This window comes from Stenella coeruleoalba (assembly GCF_951394435.1).
Source record: "Stenella coeruleoalba genome assembly, chromosome: 1".
In the NCBI taxonomy this organism is placed as follows: domain Eukaryota; kingdom Metazoa; phylum Chordata; class Mammalia; order Artiodactyla; family Delphinidae; genus Stenella; species Stenella coeruleoalba.
Window position 1 is genome coordinate 110,740,693 of NC_137169.1, and position 19,961 is coordinate 110,760,653.

At 43.9% G+C, this 19,961-nt stretch overlaps 3 protein-coding genes across 3 annotated transcripts in view; 1 reads left to right on the forward strand and 2 right to left on the reverse strand.

Moving 5' to 3' along the window:
* Positions 1-2,491: 2,491 nt before the first annotated feature.
* RAB13 (RAB13, member RAS oncogene family) lies at positions 2,492-7,097 on the reverse strand. The gene is made up of 8 exons (XM_079934873.1): positions 6,856-7,097; positions 5,112-5,172; positions 4,200-4,260; positions 3,883-3,960; positions 3,688-3,777; positions 3,502-3,567; positions 3,344-3,397; positions 2,492-3,106 (listed from the first exon to the last, which is right to left on the reverse strand). Exons 1-8 carry the CDS (start codon positions 6,977-6,979, stop codon positions 3,029-3,031), a joined length of 612 nt encoding a protein of 203 aa, XP_079790999.1. The 5' UTR covers positions 6,980-7,097; the 3' UTR covers positions 2,492-3,028.
* A 3,019-nt stretch (positions 7,098-10,116) lies between these two features.
* Positions 10,117-11,702, forward strand: RPS27 (ribosomal protein S27). Its single transcript, XM_079899931.1, has 4 exons — positions 10,117-10,167; positions 10,458-10,566; positions 11,134-11,244; positions 11,619-11,702. Exons 1-4 carry the CDS (start codon positions 10,162-10,164, stop codon positions 11,645-11,647), a joined length of 255 nt encoding a protein of 84 aa, XP_079756057.1. The 5' UTR covers positions 10,117-10,161; the 3' UTR covers positions 11,648-11,702.
* Positions 11,703-12,024: 322 nt separating this feature from the next.
* The window catches only part of NUP210L (nucleoporin 210 like), an 85,219-nt gene continuing 77,282 nt past the window's right edge, over positions 12,025-19,961 (reverse strand). The window contains exons 35-40 of the mRNA XM_079899943.1: positions 18,459-18,608; positions 16,510-16,760; positions 15,790-15,994; positions 12,903-13,004; positions 12,327-12,401; positions 12,025-12,229 (exon numbers count right to left, since the gene is read on the reverse strand). Of these exons, the coding sequence (XP_079756069.1) occupies positions 12,129-12,229; positions 12,327-12,401; positions 12,903-13,004; positions 15,790-15,994; positions 16,510-16,760; positions 18,459-18,608 (884 nt within the window). The 3' untranslated portion in view covers positions 12,025-12,128. The remainder of the gene's footprint in view (positions 12,230-12,326; positions 12,402-12,902; positions 13,005-15,789; positions 15,995-16,509; positions 16,761-18,458; positions 18,609-19,961) is intronic.

A 19,961-nucleotide genomic window follows, 5' to 3' on the forward strand; every position in this document is an offset into this window, starting at 1 on the left:
CAGTAATCCTGAGGAATCAGAGTTGATATTATCCCTATTTGATGAATAAGCTCAGAGTGTGTCACTTGTCCAAGGGCACACAGCTAGTAGGAGAGCTGCGACCTAAGCCTAGACTTTCAACCCCCAGGCCACACACTTGTGCCTGCTTTCCCTCCCCATGGAGCCAAACCTTGACATATATCCAGAACTGCAGCGACTTGACCCACATTCTGGGTTCATGCTTTACTGTCTGGTAATGTATTAGTCACTATCCTAATTCTGCCAGAAATTTCCTCCTAGTTTTACATACATGTATGTCTGCAGCCTCTCAGACAACTGGACTATGAGTTTAGTTTTCGTAGTTGCCCAGTAGATAGATAGGAGGTATTTGAAATAAACTTCATATAAATCTAGGCACTATTAATAATCTGTATCCCACTTCTTAAGATCAAAGTACTTATCCCCATGCTTTCTTCTTTTTTTTTTTTTTTAATTTTTTCCCATGCTTTCTTCTTAACTCTGCTCCACACTCTTCTCCCTCAGGAAGTCTTTCTAGCCTAAAGATCACAGCTACTCCCCTACCCCCACAGCCCTAAGAGCTAGCGCACTTTTGGAGATCAACAGTATATCTGGTGCTACATCCCATAAATTCTCTCTTCCCAGCAGACTAAAATCTGGCTGCTCAAGAGCAAGAACTAACAGACTGGAAAGATCACTGGGCGGGAGCTGAAAAAACAGCCACCACCTGGTGAGGGCTAAGCTTTAAGTTTGCTTGTAACTATTTGTTCCTTTAAGTTATTATTTGTCTGTATATTTCAATAGTTGTATGTTATAGAAAGTAGGATATGGGTTTTTTTCCCAGTATTTTTTAGCCATAATAAAAGTTTTGGCTGAAATACTGTATTCTGTTACTCCTTACCCAATCCCACTGTGCCTCATGACAAGCCGGAAGATTTTGTAAGATCTCACTTCCAGTAGCCGTACCAAGCAACTGAATAGGGTCTCCGTGCTGAAACTGGATTTTAAAATATCTGCTCTGGAGTATGACAAAGATGTTGGTCAGTCTTCTTCCTGGGATTCACAAAATGCAAGTCTTTCCTCATCTCTTGAGCAAATTAAACTAGCTGAGCAGTTGACTACAGAGCTCACACATAAGCCACAGGTAAGGATCATCACCCCATCGAAGCTTGGATACATAATACATTTATCAAATTATTTTCCACATTTATCAAATTATTTTCTGAGTCCTTTTCCTGGCACTGTCAGACTTTTTTCTGAGTGTTGTCTTTTACCAACAGTAACAGCAGCACACAAAAAGGCTTTGCTGATAGCTCCAGGGTTGTGCCATCCACTTCCACACTGCAGGCTTGGGGATTTCTTAAATGCCTTGAACATCATATCCATGAATAAAACTTCTAATGGTACTTTGTCTAAACCAAATCTGACATTTTCATTATCCTGATAAAAGATCAAGTCTGTGAGATAATTTTGCTGTTTAAAAATACTGTGTAGGGGCTTCCCTGGTGGCACAGTGGTTGGGAGTCTGCCTGCCGATGTGGGGGATGCGGGTTCGTGTCCCGGTCTGGGAAGATCCCACATGCCGCGGAGCAGCTGGGCCCGTGAGCCATGGCCACTGAGCCTGCGCGTCCGGAGCCTGTGCTCCGCAGCGGGAGAGGCCAGAACAGTGAGAGGCCCGCGTACCGCAAAAAAAAAAAAAAAAAAAAAAAACCTGTAAGAGTGAAAGGGGTCTACGTATACTTAAGGGAACTCAATTCTAAGGTTTTGGGGGTTTTTTTGGCCACACCATGCAGCATGCAGGATGTTAGTTCCCTGACCAGGGATCAAACCTGTGCCCCCTGCATTGGGAGTGGTCCCAATGGGAGTGGGAGTCTTAACCACTGTACCACCAGGGAAGTCCCAAGTCTAAGTTTCTTTTTCGTGGTTCTTTTGCATGCCAATAGTTTTGCTTCTTTGTTATTCAGTAGTTATGGGCAGTTTTTGTTAAATTTTACTAGTCCCTTTTCTAGTAAGTACCACCCAGAGGTTATATTAACTTGACCATTGTGCTTGGCACATAGTAGATGCTCAATAAATATTTATGACTAAATGAACCTCTTCTGTGTCTCATTTTCCTCACCTATAAAAGCAGATAATAATGCTTACTAGTTACTTAAAGGGATTCCTGGCAGAATCAAAGATGCTAGCAGAAATCACTGGATAAAAAATACTGGTTCTGCTATTTCCCTGAGGCTAGGGCTGTCACTCCTCTGGGGAGGCCCAAGAAAGAGTCCTGCTCTTTTAGAATCTCCTGGACAAGACTCTGCACACAAGGATCCTCTAAATCCCATGCTGGAAAGAGGATGTCCAGACCTTCAGTTTCAAAGAAACTCTGCTCCTTATTTCCCTCATCAATTAAACAGCTGGGGAAGGGAGAGCTGTAGGATTAGGCATCCCAGGAACTCAGCCAGATTCAAGCAGACCAACAACCTCAGAGAGACAAGAATTAGGTTTATGAGTAGAGAGCAATTCCGACAATGATGAAAGTTACCCAAACCAGGGACATTTGTGCAAATGGTGGCCTTTAATACTGAGAAAGACCATGCAGAGTGACAGGATAGGACCAAACCTTCAGACGGTGGTGCTGAGCCAGCCTCTCATAGGACCCTAAAGCCTGCTCCAGTAACAGAATAAATCAATTATTTATTTACATTTATATTTGCCCTGGAAACCCAGAGAAGGTCTGAGGCTTAGGGCCGTCGATCCTTCCTTTCCTCCTCCCTCTCTTCCTACCTCCTTTTCACCTTCTTTCACTTTCTCAATTCTTTCCCTTCTTCTTGCCTCTCCTTCCCTCTCTAGTCTACCTCCTTCTTTTCCTCTTTCCTACTCGCTCCTTCCTTTTTTTCTTCTCCATATTCTCCCCATTCTTCCACCATCTACCCATCTCTATCCCTCCAAGCCCCACGTGCTACTTCTCCCCTGCCCGGCCCCTTAGCCCTGCCTCCCTCAGGTTCAGCCTCCAGGCTTAGGGCGGATAGGCAGAAGGGGGTCCTCAGCCCAGGGAGCACTTGTTGGTGTTCTTCTTGTCACAAGTTTTCAGGTCAGTGCTGGGGGGCTTGTTGCTGTTTCCCTAGAGGGAGAAGGGTACAGGGGTCAGGGTGAGAATGGCTAGCTGGGGTCTGGGGTCACCCTTGTGGGCAGTCTTAGCACTGCTCTCCTCGTCAGTTTTTACTCCCAACGCGCGCGTGCACAACATGCATACGCACACGCGCGCGCGCGCGCGCGCGCGCACGCACACACACACACACACACACACACACTCACACTCACATGCACAGTTGTACTTAGCCCAGCAGAACCAACTCACTGATCTCCGGCCTCCTGACTTGAGTAAGATGTCCCGGGCCAGGGAACTGAAAGCCTAATGGGGAAAGTAGAGATTGATCAGAACAGGTTGGAGGGGAGGCTAAGTCTATCTTCCAATACCTCGTCTCTTTGAGGGATGAAGGATGCGGTGTGTCTCACCTCATCTACATTCATGCTGGATTTAGCACTTGTCTCGAAAAATCGGATTCCATGCTCCCGAGCCAACTGCACGGAGTGAAGCGGTAAAAAGAGAGTTGGATGAAGGGCAGCAGCCGAGTCCCTGCAATCTGGCCTCATATTGGCCCTCCTGGCCCAGTTCTAGAACATTGCCCAGCCTGCTCTTACCTTATCGGCCTGCTCCTTCTGGACCTTCCTCTTGGCCTCCATATCACACTTGTTCCCCAGTAAGAGGCGCTCTACCCCAGCCGAGGCATTCTGGGACAAGAGGTAAGAGTAAAAGTTGGGTCCTGCTCATTTTCACAGTCTCCTTCATCCTCCAGGTTCTACCCAATTCCCCTGTCTCTCTGGGAGGGTCCTCACCTCTTTGATGCTCTTCATCCAGTTCTGAATATTCTCGAAGGATTTCTCATCTGTGATGTCATATACTAGGATAATGCCCTGGGGAATGGCAGAGTTCACAATGGAGCCTTGTACCATATTCCCCTGTTTAGGCTTCCCACCGCCCTCTAAGTGACCCTGCAAATTCTATCCACAAGTCTAATCACTAGGCCACATGGGGCCTTCTGCAACCCATACTGTGCCCCTCCCCATTTTTCTCTGCCCCAACTCCTGTCCCTCTATATTCATACATTCTAGTGCCTCATGCCTCATCCCTTGTCCAGAACCACACTTCATACCATGGCTCCACGGTAATAGGCAGTAGTTATCGTCTTGAATCGCTCTTGGCCAGCTGTGTCCCTGAAGAGGTGGAATATTTCATGGGGTGGGATACAGGGAAGAGGTCTCCAAAGAGAGACTCCCACCCCCACCCCCTAAGAATTTAGCTTTTGCAACTGAAAGGAACAGAATCAGGAAACAGTAAAGGAAGAAAGGGATAAAAGACAGTTGAGCTGATACTGAGTGATAGTAAAGGCCTAAGAAACAGGTCTTTCTGTTTTATTCATTGTTTACTCTATGCCAAGCACTGTGTATATATCATTTTATTTGTGTCATTTTATGTAATCTTCACTCTATCCTTGTGAGACATGTTTTATTGTCTCTATTTTACAAATGAGGAAACAGATTTAGAGAGGCCAAATAACTGATGAAGGTCATTCTGTACCAGAACCAGGATTGAACCACATTCTCCTCTTATCTGTTGTATCATAATGCCTCTATTAAGCCTTTTACCACTTGACACCCTTAGGGTCTCCAGCTTCCTCAGGGCAGTCAGGTCAAACCTCTACACTTGGCTTTATGGCCTCTCCACTAGACTGAGAGTCAAGTCTTAATTCTGCTATTTGCTATTTAACTGTTTAGAGCCTGTTTCCACATTATAGTTCAACAGACAATTGATCTAGCTAGACAGTTGCCAAGTTCAGAGGATGCTCCAGGTCCAGGAGAGGCAAGAGAATTACAAAAAAGCTGAAAATAGTTGAGTAAGCAGGAAGAGAGATGAAAGGACATCTGAATGAGGTGACAGAAATGGATTAGAAAATGTACTGGAAGGAGCATTGGGAAAGGGAGAGAAATGAAGCTAAAAAGAAGAGAAACACCTATAGGAGGTAAATGAGGTAGTCTGGCTTAGGAGTCCTGAGGGATTCACTCACCAGACTTGCAGTTTGATCTTTTTCCCCTCTATATCCACAGTGCGGATCTTGAAATCAATTCCTAGAGGTGGAGAGTGTACACTGAAATTGAGACATGCATATACATGCATGTAAAAGTGTGTGGTGAGAGGGACAGGAATGGAGCAGTGGCAGTGCCAGAAATTCTGCAGGGCAGGCACTTGGGAAGTAATCTTGTAGGAAGTGTAAAACTAGGGGGATTTTCTCAAAGCTGTATTTGTATAGCAAGCATATTGTTTTTACTTAGATTTTACAGGCTTTGTAGGGGAGAAGGTGATGAAAATTCTGCAAGGAGGCTTAAGGCCTCTAAGGCATTTGTATTGGGTCCGCTTAGCCATGCCAGCTGACAACTCTCTCAATTCAATCTGTCTCCCCCAAAATATTACTTTCAGATTCCTTTTTCTTTCTGTTTTCTTAGAACCCTCTACTCCCAGTTCTCCCACCTACCCTCCTGGCCCTACAGGGTAAAGAGCAAGGAAAAACGTAACTGATGACAGTCTATGTGAATTAACTAGTAGGCCAGGCTTGGAAACAAGAAAATTTGAGGCTAAACAAGATTCCCCCAAGACTGAATTAGGAGAGAGGAGCATTTTTCTCTCCTCTTTCTAACCAGAATGTCTTGATACTCTCCTTGTCTTATTTCCCAGGCCAGAGGAGATTAAGAATGATGAGAGGGGGGCTTCCCTGGTGGCACAGTGATTAAGAATCCACCTGCCAATGCAGGGGACATGGGTTTGAGCCCTGGCCTGGGAAGATCCCACATGCCGCAGAGCAACAAAGCCCGTGCACCGCAACTACTGAGCCTGTGCTCTAGAGCCCGCGTGCCACAACTACTGAGCCCGAGTGCCACAGCTACTGAAGTCCGTGCACCTAGAGCCCATGCTCTGCAACAGGAGAAGCCACCGCAGTGAGAAGCCTGTGCACCTCAAGGAAGAGTAGCCCTGCTCGCCGCAACTAGAGAAAGGCCGTGCGCAGCAACAAAGACCCAACACAGCCGAAAATAAATAAATAAAATAAATAAATTTTTTAAAAAAATGATGAGGGGGAGGAGGGGAGACAACGTTCTTAGTGGAAACTTGTGCACCTCCCCCAAGCCTGAGGAGGCTGAGTCACCAGGCTGACTCAGAGACCCCAAAAGTCCCCTCACTCTGGCTTCCTCACCAGGCTGACTGCATATTCCTGATCACAGTCCTTGGGCCACTCTCCAGCATACCCAGCCACTCTGTTCCATCTTCCCCAACCCCTATTAAGTTGAGGGGCAGGGAGACTGCAAAGTAGATGGTAAGGTGGGAATGTAATGGGAGAGTATGCAAACTCAGTGGGACAGAAAGAGGCTGGCAGAATTGGGAGACAGATGTTCAGGGAGAGGGGATACAGGAAATGTGGAGAGTGGATCAAGAGTTCTAGGTGGATGGGGGTGGGGGAAGAGGAGCTGAGAGGGAAATAAAGATGGGTTCATGTGGTTTTGGGGAGACAAGGGAAACAGGTGGTACCAAGAAAATAAGGGGCTGGCACAACTGAGGAGTAACCTGGAGGTCTCAGAGAGGTTAGAGGTTTGGGTACTATCCGGAGACATGTAAGGGGGATGGGTCTGAGACGGGGTTCAGGGACTGGAGTTCAGAAGCCTGACTCTAAGGGGACTTAAAAGTGGGCCACAAGTAATCCAAGAGCCTGAGGATGAGGGCATGGGGGAGTCGGGGATCTAGGGTATGGCCAGTGGGCTCACCGATGGTGGAGATGTAAGTGTTGTTGAAGTTGTCCTCTGCAAAGCGAATGATCAGACAAGTCTTGCCCACCCCTGAGTCCCCGATCAGCAGCAACTTGAAGAGGTGGTCGTAGGCTTTGGCCATGGCGGACACTGGGGGTGCCGGGAGAGGTGTGGGGAAGCGCTGTGCACGGGTAGGCGGGATTGGAGGGTTGGCAAACAGAGCAGCCCCGGAGCCCAGGCCAGGAAGTTTTCCTCCCTCTCCGCCCAGGCTCCGGGAAAAAGGAGAGGCGGCACTCCTCTGGGCCCCACCCCCTGCCCGCCCACCCCTTTCTGCTGGCCAAGGAGGCCAGCCCAGACTTCGGCTCTCTGGGCTTTCCCTTCCCAGCCAACACTGGCCTGTCTCCCTAGCCATTTCCCATAGCTTTTTGCTTACTATCGTCCCCCTTTAAAAAAAAAAAAAATTATTTATTTATTTACTTATTTTATTTTTGGCTGTGTTGGGTCTTTGTTGCTGCGCGCGGGCTTTCTCTGGTTGCAGCGAGCGGGGGCTACTCTTCGTTGCAGTGCGCGGGCTTCTCATTGCGGTGGCTTCTCTTGTTACAGGCTCTAGGCGCGTGGGCTTCCGTAGTTGTGGCACGCGGGCTCAGGAGTTGTGGCACACGGGCTTAGTTGCTCTGCGGCATGTGGGATCTCCGGACCAGGGTTCGAACCCGTGACCCCTTCACTGGCAGATGGATTCTTAACCACTGCGCCACCAGGGAAGCCCCCGTCCCCACTCTTTTGACTTCACTCTTCCAGTCTGAAGCCAGAGACGCTGGGGTGATGTGAAGTAGAAGTTTAATCAAAATGACCAGGGGAAGAGGAATTTTAGAGGAATTAAGGGAAAGGGAAGTTTGGGGGAATAAGGGTGAAGGCCAGGACAGCACTGGGAGTTGCCAAAAATTGGGGACTGATTTTTGGAGGGGCGACTCAGGGAAAACAGAATCTTTCTGGGGCAGTTCTAGAATTCTGGTGTTAGTGTCCCAAGCCCTTAGTTTTAGAATCCCAATTCCTTTTGAAAAAAGCGGGATGCCTGGAGTTGGTGGCTATTCGTTGAGTCAGTCTGCCCCCTGGTGGAACAGAGTGAAAATTAAAAGTAATTACACTATAGAAATCAGCACATAGACACACACACACACACACAGAGACACACACACAGACACACACACACACACACACACACGCAGACTTCACCTAGATACATTCTGGAGCTTCATTTTGAACAGTCTTTCTTCTGGGACCCTGTGTGTGAATTCTCTGACATGCCAGCTCAGGAAGACAGAGATTGGGACTACAAATGTCTGGTCTCGTTCTTTTCATGAGATCTGGATCTTTTAACACAGCCCTGAGACAGTACTCCTGACACCCCACTGAACAGACTGTGAATGTGTAGCCTTGGCAACCAGGAAGCTGAAATATGGAGAACACAGCTATAAAGAAACAAATTTATCTTTGCCTTTGGAAAAAATTACTCAAAATATCTGCTTTTCTAATAGCAGATCAGTAGAATAGTTCCTGTATAAGGATAGCGTACTGGTTGTGAGAAGGCATCTCTTGTCACTTTACTTATCCTCCGTTACCTTGTGTGCCAATGTTCGTCCTTTCTCAAACACAACTATTCAATCCCCTTTTGTCCTTTATCTCACCAGCCATTATGTCTTCAAGCTGTATTGCAAACCTTGAGTGTCCTCTATTTCTCGCTGGCCAAACCATCTCTCTCCAGCCCTTTAAATTACTCTTCAATGTTCATGGATTGTTCTGATAAAAATCCATCAATTCTTTTTCATTTCATTTTATTTTGTCTGGATCTGGACTCTTCATACCCAGCAATATATTTTCTTTTTCACCTCTCTAAATTGTACTTATGCTGCTGTATACGTGCTTTCACTGGAGCCTCATCTCCATAGTACTCTCCCCCTAGCTCTCTGAGCTTCTGCAACAATGCCTTCCCCCCCCCCTCAATTTTGGCAGGTTCATTCGGTCTCTGGTTTTATATTCACAAGCTCTTCCCTCAGCCTAGAATTCTATTCCCCCAAACTGCTGCTTGGTTGATTCCTTGTCTTTCAGATTTCAGCTTAAATGTCACTTCCTCAGAGGTTTTTCTCACCCGTCAGTAGTGTGCTGGAACCAATCCTTAGTGGCTCAAGAGAACAGATTGTGCTTATCTCTTTCCAAATCCGTGTTTAATGATATCACATTGATAGTCTGAAATTGGCCACGGTGGGAGTATTTACGCCATTGAAATTAGCAAAGACAACAAATCAGGGCTCCCCTCCCATATAGTCAGGTGTTAAACGTTTACCAGTACAGTCTTGACTAGAACTCACATCCCTTGCCCTATTCCTTTCCTTTGGAATTAAACAGGCCCCCAGATGCCATTTGGGTCATCTTCGCCCCTCCTTTATGACAAATGGACATTCTAACCCTTTTATCATTACTGTAGAAGACCATGATTTGTTCTTCATTTTTTTCTTCTCATTCCCTGTCAAGTGTCGATGCTGCCAAGATTAGAAATCTTGGAAAGGCGGTGCTGGTGAAAGTGTGGGGGAAAGGATGTGGGAATGTAAACTGGCACAACCTTTTTGGAAGGCAGTTTAGTAGCATACTTTGGACAATTTGTTTAATGTCTCTGGACATCACTTTCCCCATCTGTAAAATGTGGATAATAATAGTATCAACCTGATGGAGTTGTTGTGACGATTAATTAACATGTGAAAAGCAGTCAGAACAATGCACAAATAAGTACTACATAAGTGAGTGATGTAATTAGTATTAGAGGGAAAGATGGAAAGGAGAGAATAAAATTTAACAATGGTTAGCCCTAGGAATAGGCTGGAGGTGCGGAAAATATGAGGACTTCCTTTTTTTATGTTTACATTTCTGAATTGTTAAAAATGGGCAAACTAAACCAATTTAAAAATAGTAAAGAAATTTAATAAGTCCCAGACATGGCTCAGTCTCGCTGTTTTCCTAAGCAGTTCCCATTGTTAAAGTGCAGCGCGAAATTTGAAAATTGTCCATTTACCCCTCAATAGAGATCAAACGCTGACCTTAAGAGAACATGCTCTCTCTCTCTCTCAACATGGCGACTCATCTATGTTCTGTCATTTAGAGACCTTCCAAAGATGGCAGTCCCCTCCTCGTCCCGCCGCTCACACACCGTGAGAGGACCTTCCCAACATGGCGGCAGAAGGCCCAGGCGTCACTTCCTGCGGGACGGCGGATTTAAGGAGCAGAATTTCCGCTTTCGCTCCTTTCCGACGGTGACGACCTCCCCATGAGAACATGCCTGTGAGTTCCTTGGTGCAGGTTTCCGTGGAGATCTCGCTCTTCTGTCCGCACTCTCCCCTCACGCTGACTTCGGATCGCAGAGGGCTCTCACTTGCTCTCCGCACTTTGCAGAGGCCCGTGGGGCCTCCTGCATAGACAGGAGCGGAAAGGCGATAAGATGGCGGCCCAGCTGCGCAGACAGCAGGGGCGGCGAGGGGCGAGCTCTCCCCGGTGTGTGGCAGTGGGGGCTGTTTTCGATCATCCCGTGTTCGTCGATGGTTTCTAAATCTCTGCATTTCTGCCTCTCTTAGCTCGCAAAGGATCTCCTTCATCCCTCTCCAGAAGAGGAGAAGAGGAAACACAAGAAGAAGCGCCTGGTGCAGAGCCCCAATTCCTATTTCATGGATGTGAAATGCCCAGGTGAGGAGATAACTTGCAGTAGTGGGGAAAGCACTGGACCCCAAGGAAAAAGGTATCCTTGAAACGGTTCTGATTTCTTAAAATTTGACTGTTTGAGATGGGTAAAATTTTGCATTTCAGGAACAGTGATCCATAGTGATCTCCCTTCAAAACTTTATGTGCAGACCGTAACATCTCTTTGTGTTGAGAAACACTGGAATGTTACGTGGGGCTTCTGCTGTGGTCATTTATATACTTGTACCTGGAGACAAGGGAGTGGATACGTTGACCAGTTACTGAGCCTCTTCCCTCACCAAATAGAGGATTGTCTATATTTTAACTCTCGGATAGTTTTTTTGGATGATGGTGGTAACGCATTAACAAAAAAAATCATAGGTGGGGGCAGATAGTCCAGGTTGCTTTTAAGTTGGCTTTAATGTATACCTAGAGCCAAGTAATCGATTTAGAATAGGAAAGTAAATTTCAAGAATTTACATAACATGCTTGTTTTACAGTTAATATATGACAGCATATGTTTAAATGAATAAAGGTTTGGGGGAAATGGGGTAACTCGCTGTTTTTTCACAGGATGCTATAAAATCACCACCGTCTTTAGCCATGCACAAACAGTAGTTTTGTGTGTTGGCTGCTCTACCGTCCTCTGCCAGCCTACAGGAGGAAAAGCAAGGCTTACAGAAGGTAAATGGTTTAATTAATGTTGTGATTTTTGGGGTTTGAATCTTGAGAGAGGTCATGTATAATGTAAATTATCAGGCTGTCTTGCAAAGAGAGTTGGGTTTGATAGTCTTTTTTTTTTTTTCTCTCTCTCCAAAAGCATAATTAGAAAGCACTAATCTCAGTGCTCCTGTCTAAGGCTGGGGTGGATGGGTGATAAAGGGGGCTTCATATGAACTGAAGCAGATGTTGTCTTTAAGTGAGTAGGTAGGAGCTAAAAGAGTTGAGAAAACTACAGATGTAGGTTTCCTGTGGGTATCAGGCATCATTTTGTTTTGTGGGGGTGGGACAGGGTAAGTAGGCTGCTGTCAGTTAACCTTTGGAACTTGTTCTTGCAGGGTGCTCTTTCAGACGGAAGCAGCACTAAAAGCCCCTGGAATCAAGATGAATGGGAAACCATCCGAATAAACACATTTTGGATACGTCCTGTTTATTGTCTTGTTTTACTGCTAGGAAGTTCCTACCTCACGTATTCAGGGGCAATCAGAAGAGTGGACTGTAGAGTCATTTGGGGCAAGTAAGTGGCAAATACTTAAAAAGTCCATTTGGGACATTTCTATCCGTAGGCTCATTGAATAAATCTGCAGAGCTTGGTTAAAAACTGGAATGGTATATAAATGGGGTATTTGCTTTCACTTTTATGTTTTCTTAGAATTAAGAACTGACAGTTGATCTTTAAAACGCGATCCAGCACACCACTTTAACACAAAACAGCCTAGGATCCTTTATTTACAGTTCTCAGAAGGCTTGTTTGGAGGCTTATGAGTGTAGAGGTTGGTGCTAGGCTCCTGGTCTAGGGCTAGAAATTTCCAGCCCCCTGCAGTTAAGGGGACTTGTCCAAGCAGAGGTTAGTGCCTTGTACTCCAGAGCCAATGTTGTAGCCGACGCTGCGCTGGTGGGGGTTGTGGACTCGTGAAGGGAGGGGGAGAACGTGTGGATGTGTAAGAACCTAGAAGTAAAGGAGGAAGGGAGATAGATGAAGGGTGAATAAAAGTGAATGAGGATGATACCTGAGCTTTTCAGTGATAAAGATGGTGATTCTTTACCTGGTTGTGGTGCACCTAGAGTTGGTATATAAACAACTGGAACTGTCTGTATCTTGTTTAGGAAGGCATTGTATGCTGGAAAAAGAATAAGGGAGATGTCACCAAAGAGAACTGTTTTCACTGGAGGAAGGCCTTAAGGGGACAAGTATTGCTATAAAAAAGGCTTCAAATTAAATAATTGTACTTACAGGAAATTTTTATTCAATGAATTTTAGAGGTATTCCAACTTATGGTTGAGAGATGGGGAATGCACGTGTAGATGATAGTACGTGTTGTGTTGCTTGAATCATCTCTAGCTATGTGTTTGAGCAAAACTAGCTATAATCTAAGGTTTAGCAGTAATTTCCACTTCTGAGTGGTATTTATTGGCCACATGCAGTTCATTGCTTCCTAGTAAGTTGGGCGGGATCTTTGGTCCACTAGTGACTAGGGTTAGGGAGGCTAAATCAGTTTCAGTTGCATGTCCCAAATTAGATGTGATAAACAGCTAATTTTCATCCTCATTTAGTTTGTGAAATAAAATGAAGGCAGTTTCCAAGTCAAAAGGCCACGGTGCTGAATATAAGGACTTCTTACCTAGAAAGAGGAAAGCTGTTGGTGCCAACACCGCAAAGAGGGTAAAGAAAATCTGGTAAGAACCCATGAGCTTCTGGAGGACACGTGAATCTTCACATTGATCTACACATTGGCAGAATAAAAGAAGATTATAGTTATCCAGGACAGATGTTGCATTTAAAAACTTGTGTGGTCCTAAGAGTATCTAGCTGAAACAGTCAAAACCCAGCCCTCTAGGAAATTCTTTTGCTTCTTACCAGAGAAAAAGGGGTGAACTGAACTTAGCTCCTCTTACCTTTTTTTGGTTTTTTACCTCTCTAACAGTGAATTACAATTCTTGAGTCTCATTTCTTTTCAGCTTACAAAAGAATATTTAAATTCTTTGCCACTTTAAAATGCCTGTTACCTTTCCTGTGCACTTTAACTCCATGTGACTGCTTTCCTTCACCAAGTTTGTGATAGTCTATCACAATCAAAAGGTGATTCAAGTTCTCCTTTTAATCCCTCTAACCTGAATGAAATATTTCGTTGGATCACCAATAACCTCTTAAATGCAGGGGCTACTTGTCCATTTTTATTCAGGTACATTCTGATATGTTTATAAACTTGTCCTCAATAAAACGTCAGACTTCTGTGTTTGAAGCATGCTTGGCGCTTGCCTTTGGTTATTTCAAACTTTTCAGTGTCTAGAAATGAACTCTTCCCTGGCCCACAAAACTGCCTGAATTTAACTGGCCTTCCCAGGTAAACTGTCACCAGGGCCTTGGACCTAGTTACTATTCTGCATCCCTTACATAGGTCCTCTACCTCTGGGCTCTTAACTGGTCTTACCTCTCACCAGACTCTGTTTCACAACTGTTGTAACAACTTCCCACTGTTTACAAACTGCTTCACTCTGAAGACTAATTTGAGGTTGCTTACTAGTAGAAACAAGACTATATTAATCCTTGATCAGGTCCCACTGTTGGGAGTCCCAATAAAACTTAGGCACGTTAATTTATAGCACCCCTTTGTTCTGGCTGCATTGAACTAATTCCTGTCTTAGTTGGGCCCTGTCTTTTTAAAATATTTGTTATGTATTTGGCTGTGCCGGGTCTTAGTTGCGGCTTGCGGGATCTTTTTAGTTGTGGCATGTGAACTCTTAGTTGCAGCATGTGGCATCTAGTTCCCTGACCAGGGTTCGAACCGAGGCCCCCTGCATTGGAAGTGTGGAGTCTTAGCCACTGTACCACCAGGGAAGTCCCTGGGCCCTGTCTTAAATCTGATTTCTGCAAGTAGGGACCGTGCTTGGCACATAACAGTAGGCACACACTTGTATGAATGAGCTGAAGGTTGGATGTTTGTATCTAAAGACTCCCACCCACTCTGATCGTACTGTTACACTGCTTGTCCTTCTTATCTCTAAGAAGTGCAGGGGTTCTTAACTTTTTTTTTTGCCATGGGCAACTTCAGCAGTCTGATAAAGTCAATGGATCCCAACTCAGAATGTTTTTAAATGCAAAAGATAAAATGTAGGAATAAAGGAAACGAATTAATATCAAGAGTTGATGAAAATAGGGAAAAAACCTAATTTGTAATATACAGTTAGCAAAATGTTCAAAGGCCTAATTTGTGATACAGTAGTATGTGTGCTCTATTAATAAAAAACTTGTAGCTTTAGGTCTGATAACTACTGTAATTTTGATGTAATTTTGAAATGAAATGTTTTGAGATGTGACAGTTGGAACATGAGAACATCTATGGTTTCCCTTGGTGACAAAGTCACATATAATACCGCTGTGATTTGTTGCTTATAATCAATGGAAATGCTAACTTTCAGTTAGAGGTTAATTGAAAATAAAGATGCAATTTTTTTTCCCCATTCAAGGCATGGACACCTTGAGTTCTATCTGTGGACCTTTGTGGAGATCCATGAACTCTAGATTTAAAAACTGCTCTCAGGGCTTCCCTGGTGGCGCAGTGGTTGAGAGTCCGCCTGCTGATGCAGGGGACACGGGTTCGTGCCCTGGTCTGGGAAGATCCCACATGCCGCGGAGCGGCTGGGCCCGTGAGCCATGGCCGCTGAGTCTGCGCGTCCAGAGCCTGTGCTCCGCAACGGGAAAGGCCACAACAGTGAGAGGCCCGCGTACCGCAAAAAAAAAAAAAAAATGCTTTCACAGAAAGGACAGATTGGAGTTGAACACTTTCTAGTTGGTGGGACCCTGAACACCAATTTTCTCAACTCTTTAAAGGGAAAAACATCTTTATAAAGTTTTAGAAAACTCTTTAGAATCATGAGAATTAAAATGCATATAAATATGCTTAGAATATTTATTGACCCGTACAGATTGGGTGCTTATAGAAGCAAAAATCTTTCTCCCATTAGATGTACTAAGGTTCAGCCTAATTCACTCCCAGTAATTAAGAGAAATACTGTTTCCCTTGAGGCATGGGCAAGTGGGAGTGACACATATAAGGAGGATGGTTCTCTGGCTTTCCTAATACCTCTTTCCGTAACGGTTCCCATCCCACCCAAACTTGACATCATTTCTAAACTGGGTAATGGTAGAATCAGGATTTGGGGAAGCTAAGTCTTGGTTCTAGGGTTACCACCATTTGCCCACTGATGCACAAAGGTTTGCTAAATACTTTTGAAGTAAGTGAAACATTTATCAAGAGGTTTAAAACACGGTAAGTAGTATACTTACGAAGCTGACAAACTGACGTAACATGTATTTAAGTATAACATCTAGCCAGTGATAAGAAAGCTACCTGAAGGTTATATTTTATAGAGTAGGCTTGGAGAATAAAGATCCATGTCCCAGCTAGTTTGAATAATGTTGGTCAAGTGGCTGAATGTTTCCCATTGACTAAATCATAATGCATTCTTTTTGCCTCTGGATTAAAAATAGGCACCCCCAATGCTCACCTGTACCACACTTGCCTTTCATAGCTCTCACTCGCACAGCCTCAATTTGACTGGTGAGCACACAGGAAATATTGATGAAAACAGGTGATGCCATCTGCTGGAGGGAAGTGAAGTTGACTACTTTTATGGGGTAGATAGCCAGACCACGTGTGAGGGAAGAGTGCCTTTGGCCAGAGACCGCTAGAACTGGGGAGCTGGGGAAGACCTTGGAGAAAAGGAGATGGAACATGCTTGAAAGAAAAGTCAGTTTTGTGTCAATACATGCCAAAAATCAACATATACAGTAAGACATCTGGATTTCTAGTTCTAGCTAGCTGTCTGACAAGTCACTTTTTCTCACTTAGATGTGTTGAAGGATAAGGGAAGATGATCTGTGAGAATAATATAGCCTTCAAAAAAAGTTTTAAGCTAGCATTCTAAAATTGTTTCAAGCCAGCATTGGTGTTTTTTATATATATATATATATATATATATATATATATATATATATACAAAAAAGTATTTGTGTTATCTTCCAGACTGACAAGGCTCTTGACCTAGAGTTTGGACTCTGGGGGCCCCCCTGGCATTGTGAAGGGGACAGATTTTCTTCATTTTGTTTAAGAATTTCCTGTGGTGAATTTTATCAAGTCATTCAGTAACTGTTCCTTTACCCTGGACTGAGAATGAAAAATCTCTTTTTCAAAACCCTGACCTGTTTTGCTTCAGTCCTTAACATACCTCTAGTTTCTCAAGAACTCTGTCCACTCCCAGTACTCTTAGCTCCCCGATGTCTTTTTTGTGGCTAAGAACCAATTCTGATTGATTGATGTAAAAGGCTGGGATAAAAGGAATGAGGATTCTTTGCATTCCATTCTTGCTATGCTCACTGACAAGCGAGGCCCAACCATAGATTGAGGTGTCAGCCGTGCTGAGGGCCTGGAGTAGCTCCTCTGACTGGGGTCGAACCTTGATTAGGCAGACATAAACCCCTGAAGAAAAGAGGAAAAACTGAGCAGGAAGGTTCAGAGGCTCTATTTAGCCAACTGGATTAGGATAGGAAGGAAAAATATTTACATGCAAATTCAGAATGTGAACTCAAGTTTTGAGTATTCACTATTAGCATACTGTTGGCCACTATGGAGGAGTTTACCAAAGATGAAACAGTCCCAGGGAACCCACAGTTGAACTTAAGGATACCATTATTGGTAAATTGACATGTCAGGGAGTATTAAATAATACAGTGTAAATGGAAATTAAGGTGATATAGGATGAAGTAGTCAGAGTTGGATCAGTAAAGGGTTTTGTGGAAGAAAGGCAAGCTTTGAACATGGTTTAATCACTTCTCTATCAAACCACCTCTTGATGGCCTTATTTCTGTCAATAGTATTGTTTTTCTAGTTACCCATGCTCAACCTCAGTTGTCTTTTGACATCTATTCCTTCATTCCTATATCCAGATCTTGCTAACTCGTCCTTTGAAATGTCTCACATCTGGCCCCTCTGTTAGTATTTCTCTGTTAGTCTGGTCTAGACACTCATCAATTCATGCTTGGATTATTGCAATGTAAATTGCATTTACTAGTCTCCTTGCCTCTCATTCTTTCTTATCCATTCTGGGTACTGCCACTGTGTACTTTTTTTTTTTGTTTTGCAGTACGCGGGCCTCTCACTGTTGTGGCCTCTCCCGTTGCAGAGCACAGGCTCCGGACGCGCAGGCTCAGCGGCCATGGCTCACGGGCTTAGTTGCTCTGCGGCATGTGGGATCTTCCCGGACCGGGGCACAAACCCGTGTCCCCTGCATCGGCAGGCAGACTCTCAACCACTGTGCCACCAGGGAAGCCCTTAGCCCTGCCATTGTATACTTTAAACTTATTTTTGAAAACTTTTCCAGGGCTGTATGTTGCCTGGAATGTCCTGTTCTCTTCACATCTACCTCAGTCCTAGTCATCCTTCTAAAGGTTATTTCCTCTGTAAAACCTCACACTGACTGCCAGGTTTGATGTAGATACTCCTTTCTTTCTGGCGTCCTAGCATCCCATGTATATCTTTATTCTATAACTAATCGCCCTGTGCAATTCTAGTAAGAGTTAAAAGCCTTGTCTTACTCCGCTGTACCTCCAGGGCCTGTCCTGGTACCAGGCATTCTGTTTGGTGCTCAACGGTTTGCTGAATGAACCTTCCATCAGTGGTTTCTCATTACTCATACCATTCAAACTGCCTGACCTTGGAGTAGAAGCTCTTCCATGATACAGCATTACCTATTTACATTTGACATGAATTGTCTCATTTTAGATCAGTCGACTGATTTATTTAAAGTCCTCCCAGTGTCATGCCTGTTTCTGCTTTCCACTTGTTAATGCTGTTCTGCTTGGAATATCCTTCAGTTCAGCAACATTCAAACACTGTGCTACTAGTTGGGGATAAAAGATGAATGAGACATAATCCAAGCCCTCACAAAGATAACAGGCTAACAAAGGAGAAAGTAGTAAGTTACAATAGAAAAGCATAGTATATTATAGACATGTGTTAAAAGTTTGTTGAATGGATAGAATAAAAATGCTGACTGAGAAAGATTCCACAGTTATATAGCAGATGAAACTGGAAAGTAGAAATGCAATCCAATAAGAAAGTGACATTTGCACAAATGTGAAAACAAGGGGGAAACCAGATTCAACTGGTGGAACCCACCTTTCTCCATGCTGAAATCGGAATGGACATGAAAGACTTTACTTGCTGGAATGTCTAGTAAAGTATTACTGAACTGTACATGGCACAGCATGAGGGTCTCTGGAAGAAGTGTTGTTGTAATGGCCAAGGCCTGACTTGGGGTGCAGGATCCTAATGAGCAGAAGAGAGATAAATAGCTCTCACTAAGGGGAATTTGTAAAAGGGGAGGCTATTATATAGAGGCAGTTTGGTACTAAAAAAACAAACAAAACAAAGGGTCAGTTCTCCTTGACTTGCTACAGCTGTCTACTTGCCAGCTCTGTTGCGTCCTACCACAATCAAGGTGAAAGAGGATTGTAAGACCCTTGCTTCTGCTAGTTTGTGACTATAATGGGGCTTCTATTATCAATATCATAGCTGCTGTCCTCATTCAAAGGTTTTTGGAATTCATCAGTGGGAATAAGATTACACGGAAATTGGACAGTTGTTGGAAATAAAGTGCTACACTTGGGAGGTAGCTTTTAAGTCTAGGAAGGTTTGTTTTCCAAAACATACTGTTTTGCAGCATGATTCAAGTCAAAGATCTCTAGAAGTTCATTACAAGTGGTGCCTTAAACAGGAGCCACATAGCCAGCAAGAAACACTGGCACCAAGGTTGGGTCAGCTGCAATGGATGCATTTTAAATTAAATAGGAACTATGTCTTGTTAACAGGATTTTCCCCTGCACAGTTTCTTAACGGTCTTAGTTTGCTACAGCTCTTTCTCAGTTGCCAGCAGTCTAGGGACCATTCTCATCTTTTGGAGACTATCAGCAATATCAAAAGAACTGTTACATGAGGTTTCATAATAGTTGTGGTTTTAGAAAGATTCTGCTGGGGTGGGGGTGGGGGGGAATTACAGTCTCCTTGTAAAATTTAATAAGGTAGACAAAAATGAGTGAATATGTTACGAAGAAACATTTAATACTTTGTAAAAGAACCTGGAGAATTTTAAAGATCAAGTGTTCTTATTTATATATACATAGTTAGATTGTATTTTTAAGATTAAATACCTACTGTGAAAAGAAAATATATTAAGTGCTTAAAATTGAAGGATAAAAAGGACAATTAGAGTTTAAATTATCTTGTTTTATAAACAGTTATATTCTGTTATATTCTGGACTTCTCTGGTTGGTTTGTGTTTTCTCGCCCCCTACCCTCTCCCCACCCCTTACCTTCCCCCTGCCCCCAAATCTGGAATTTGTTCTTTAAAAAAAGAGGAATGAAAGGATGTACATGGACTTTGGAGTGGAGCATATCCACCACTCCTGCCACTAACTGGTTGTTACCTTGTACAAATTACTTGCTCTTAGACTTAGTGTTCTCATCTTTTTTTTTTCTCGACCAGGGATTGAACCCAGGCCCTTGATGGTGAGAACGTAGAATCCTAACCACTGGACTGCCAGGCAATTCCCAGTATTCTCATCTTTAAAATGATGATAATTACTACATGATGAGATTGTTAAAAGAGATAAAAGATATAAA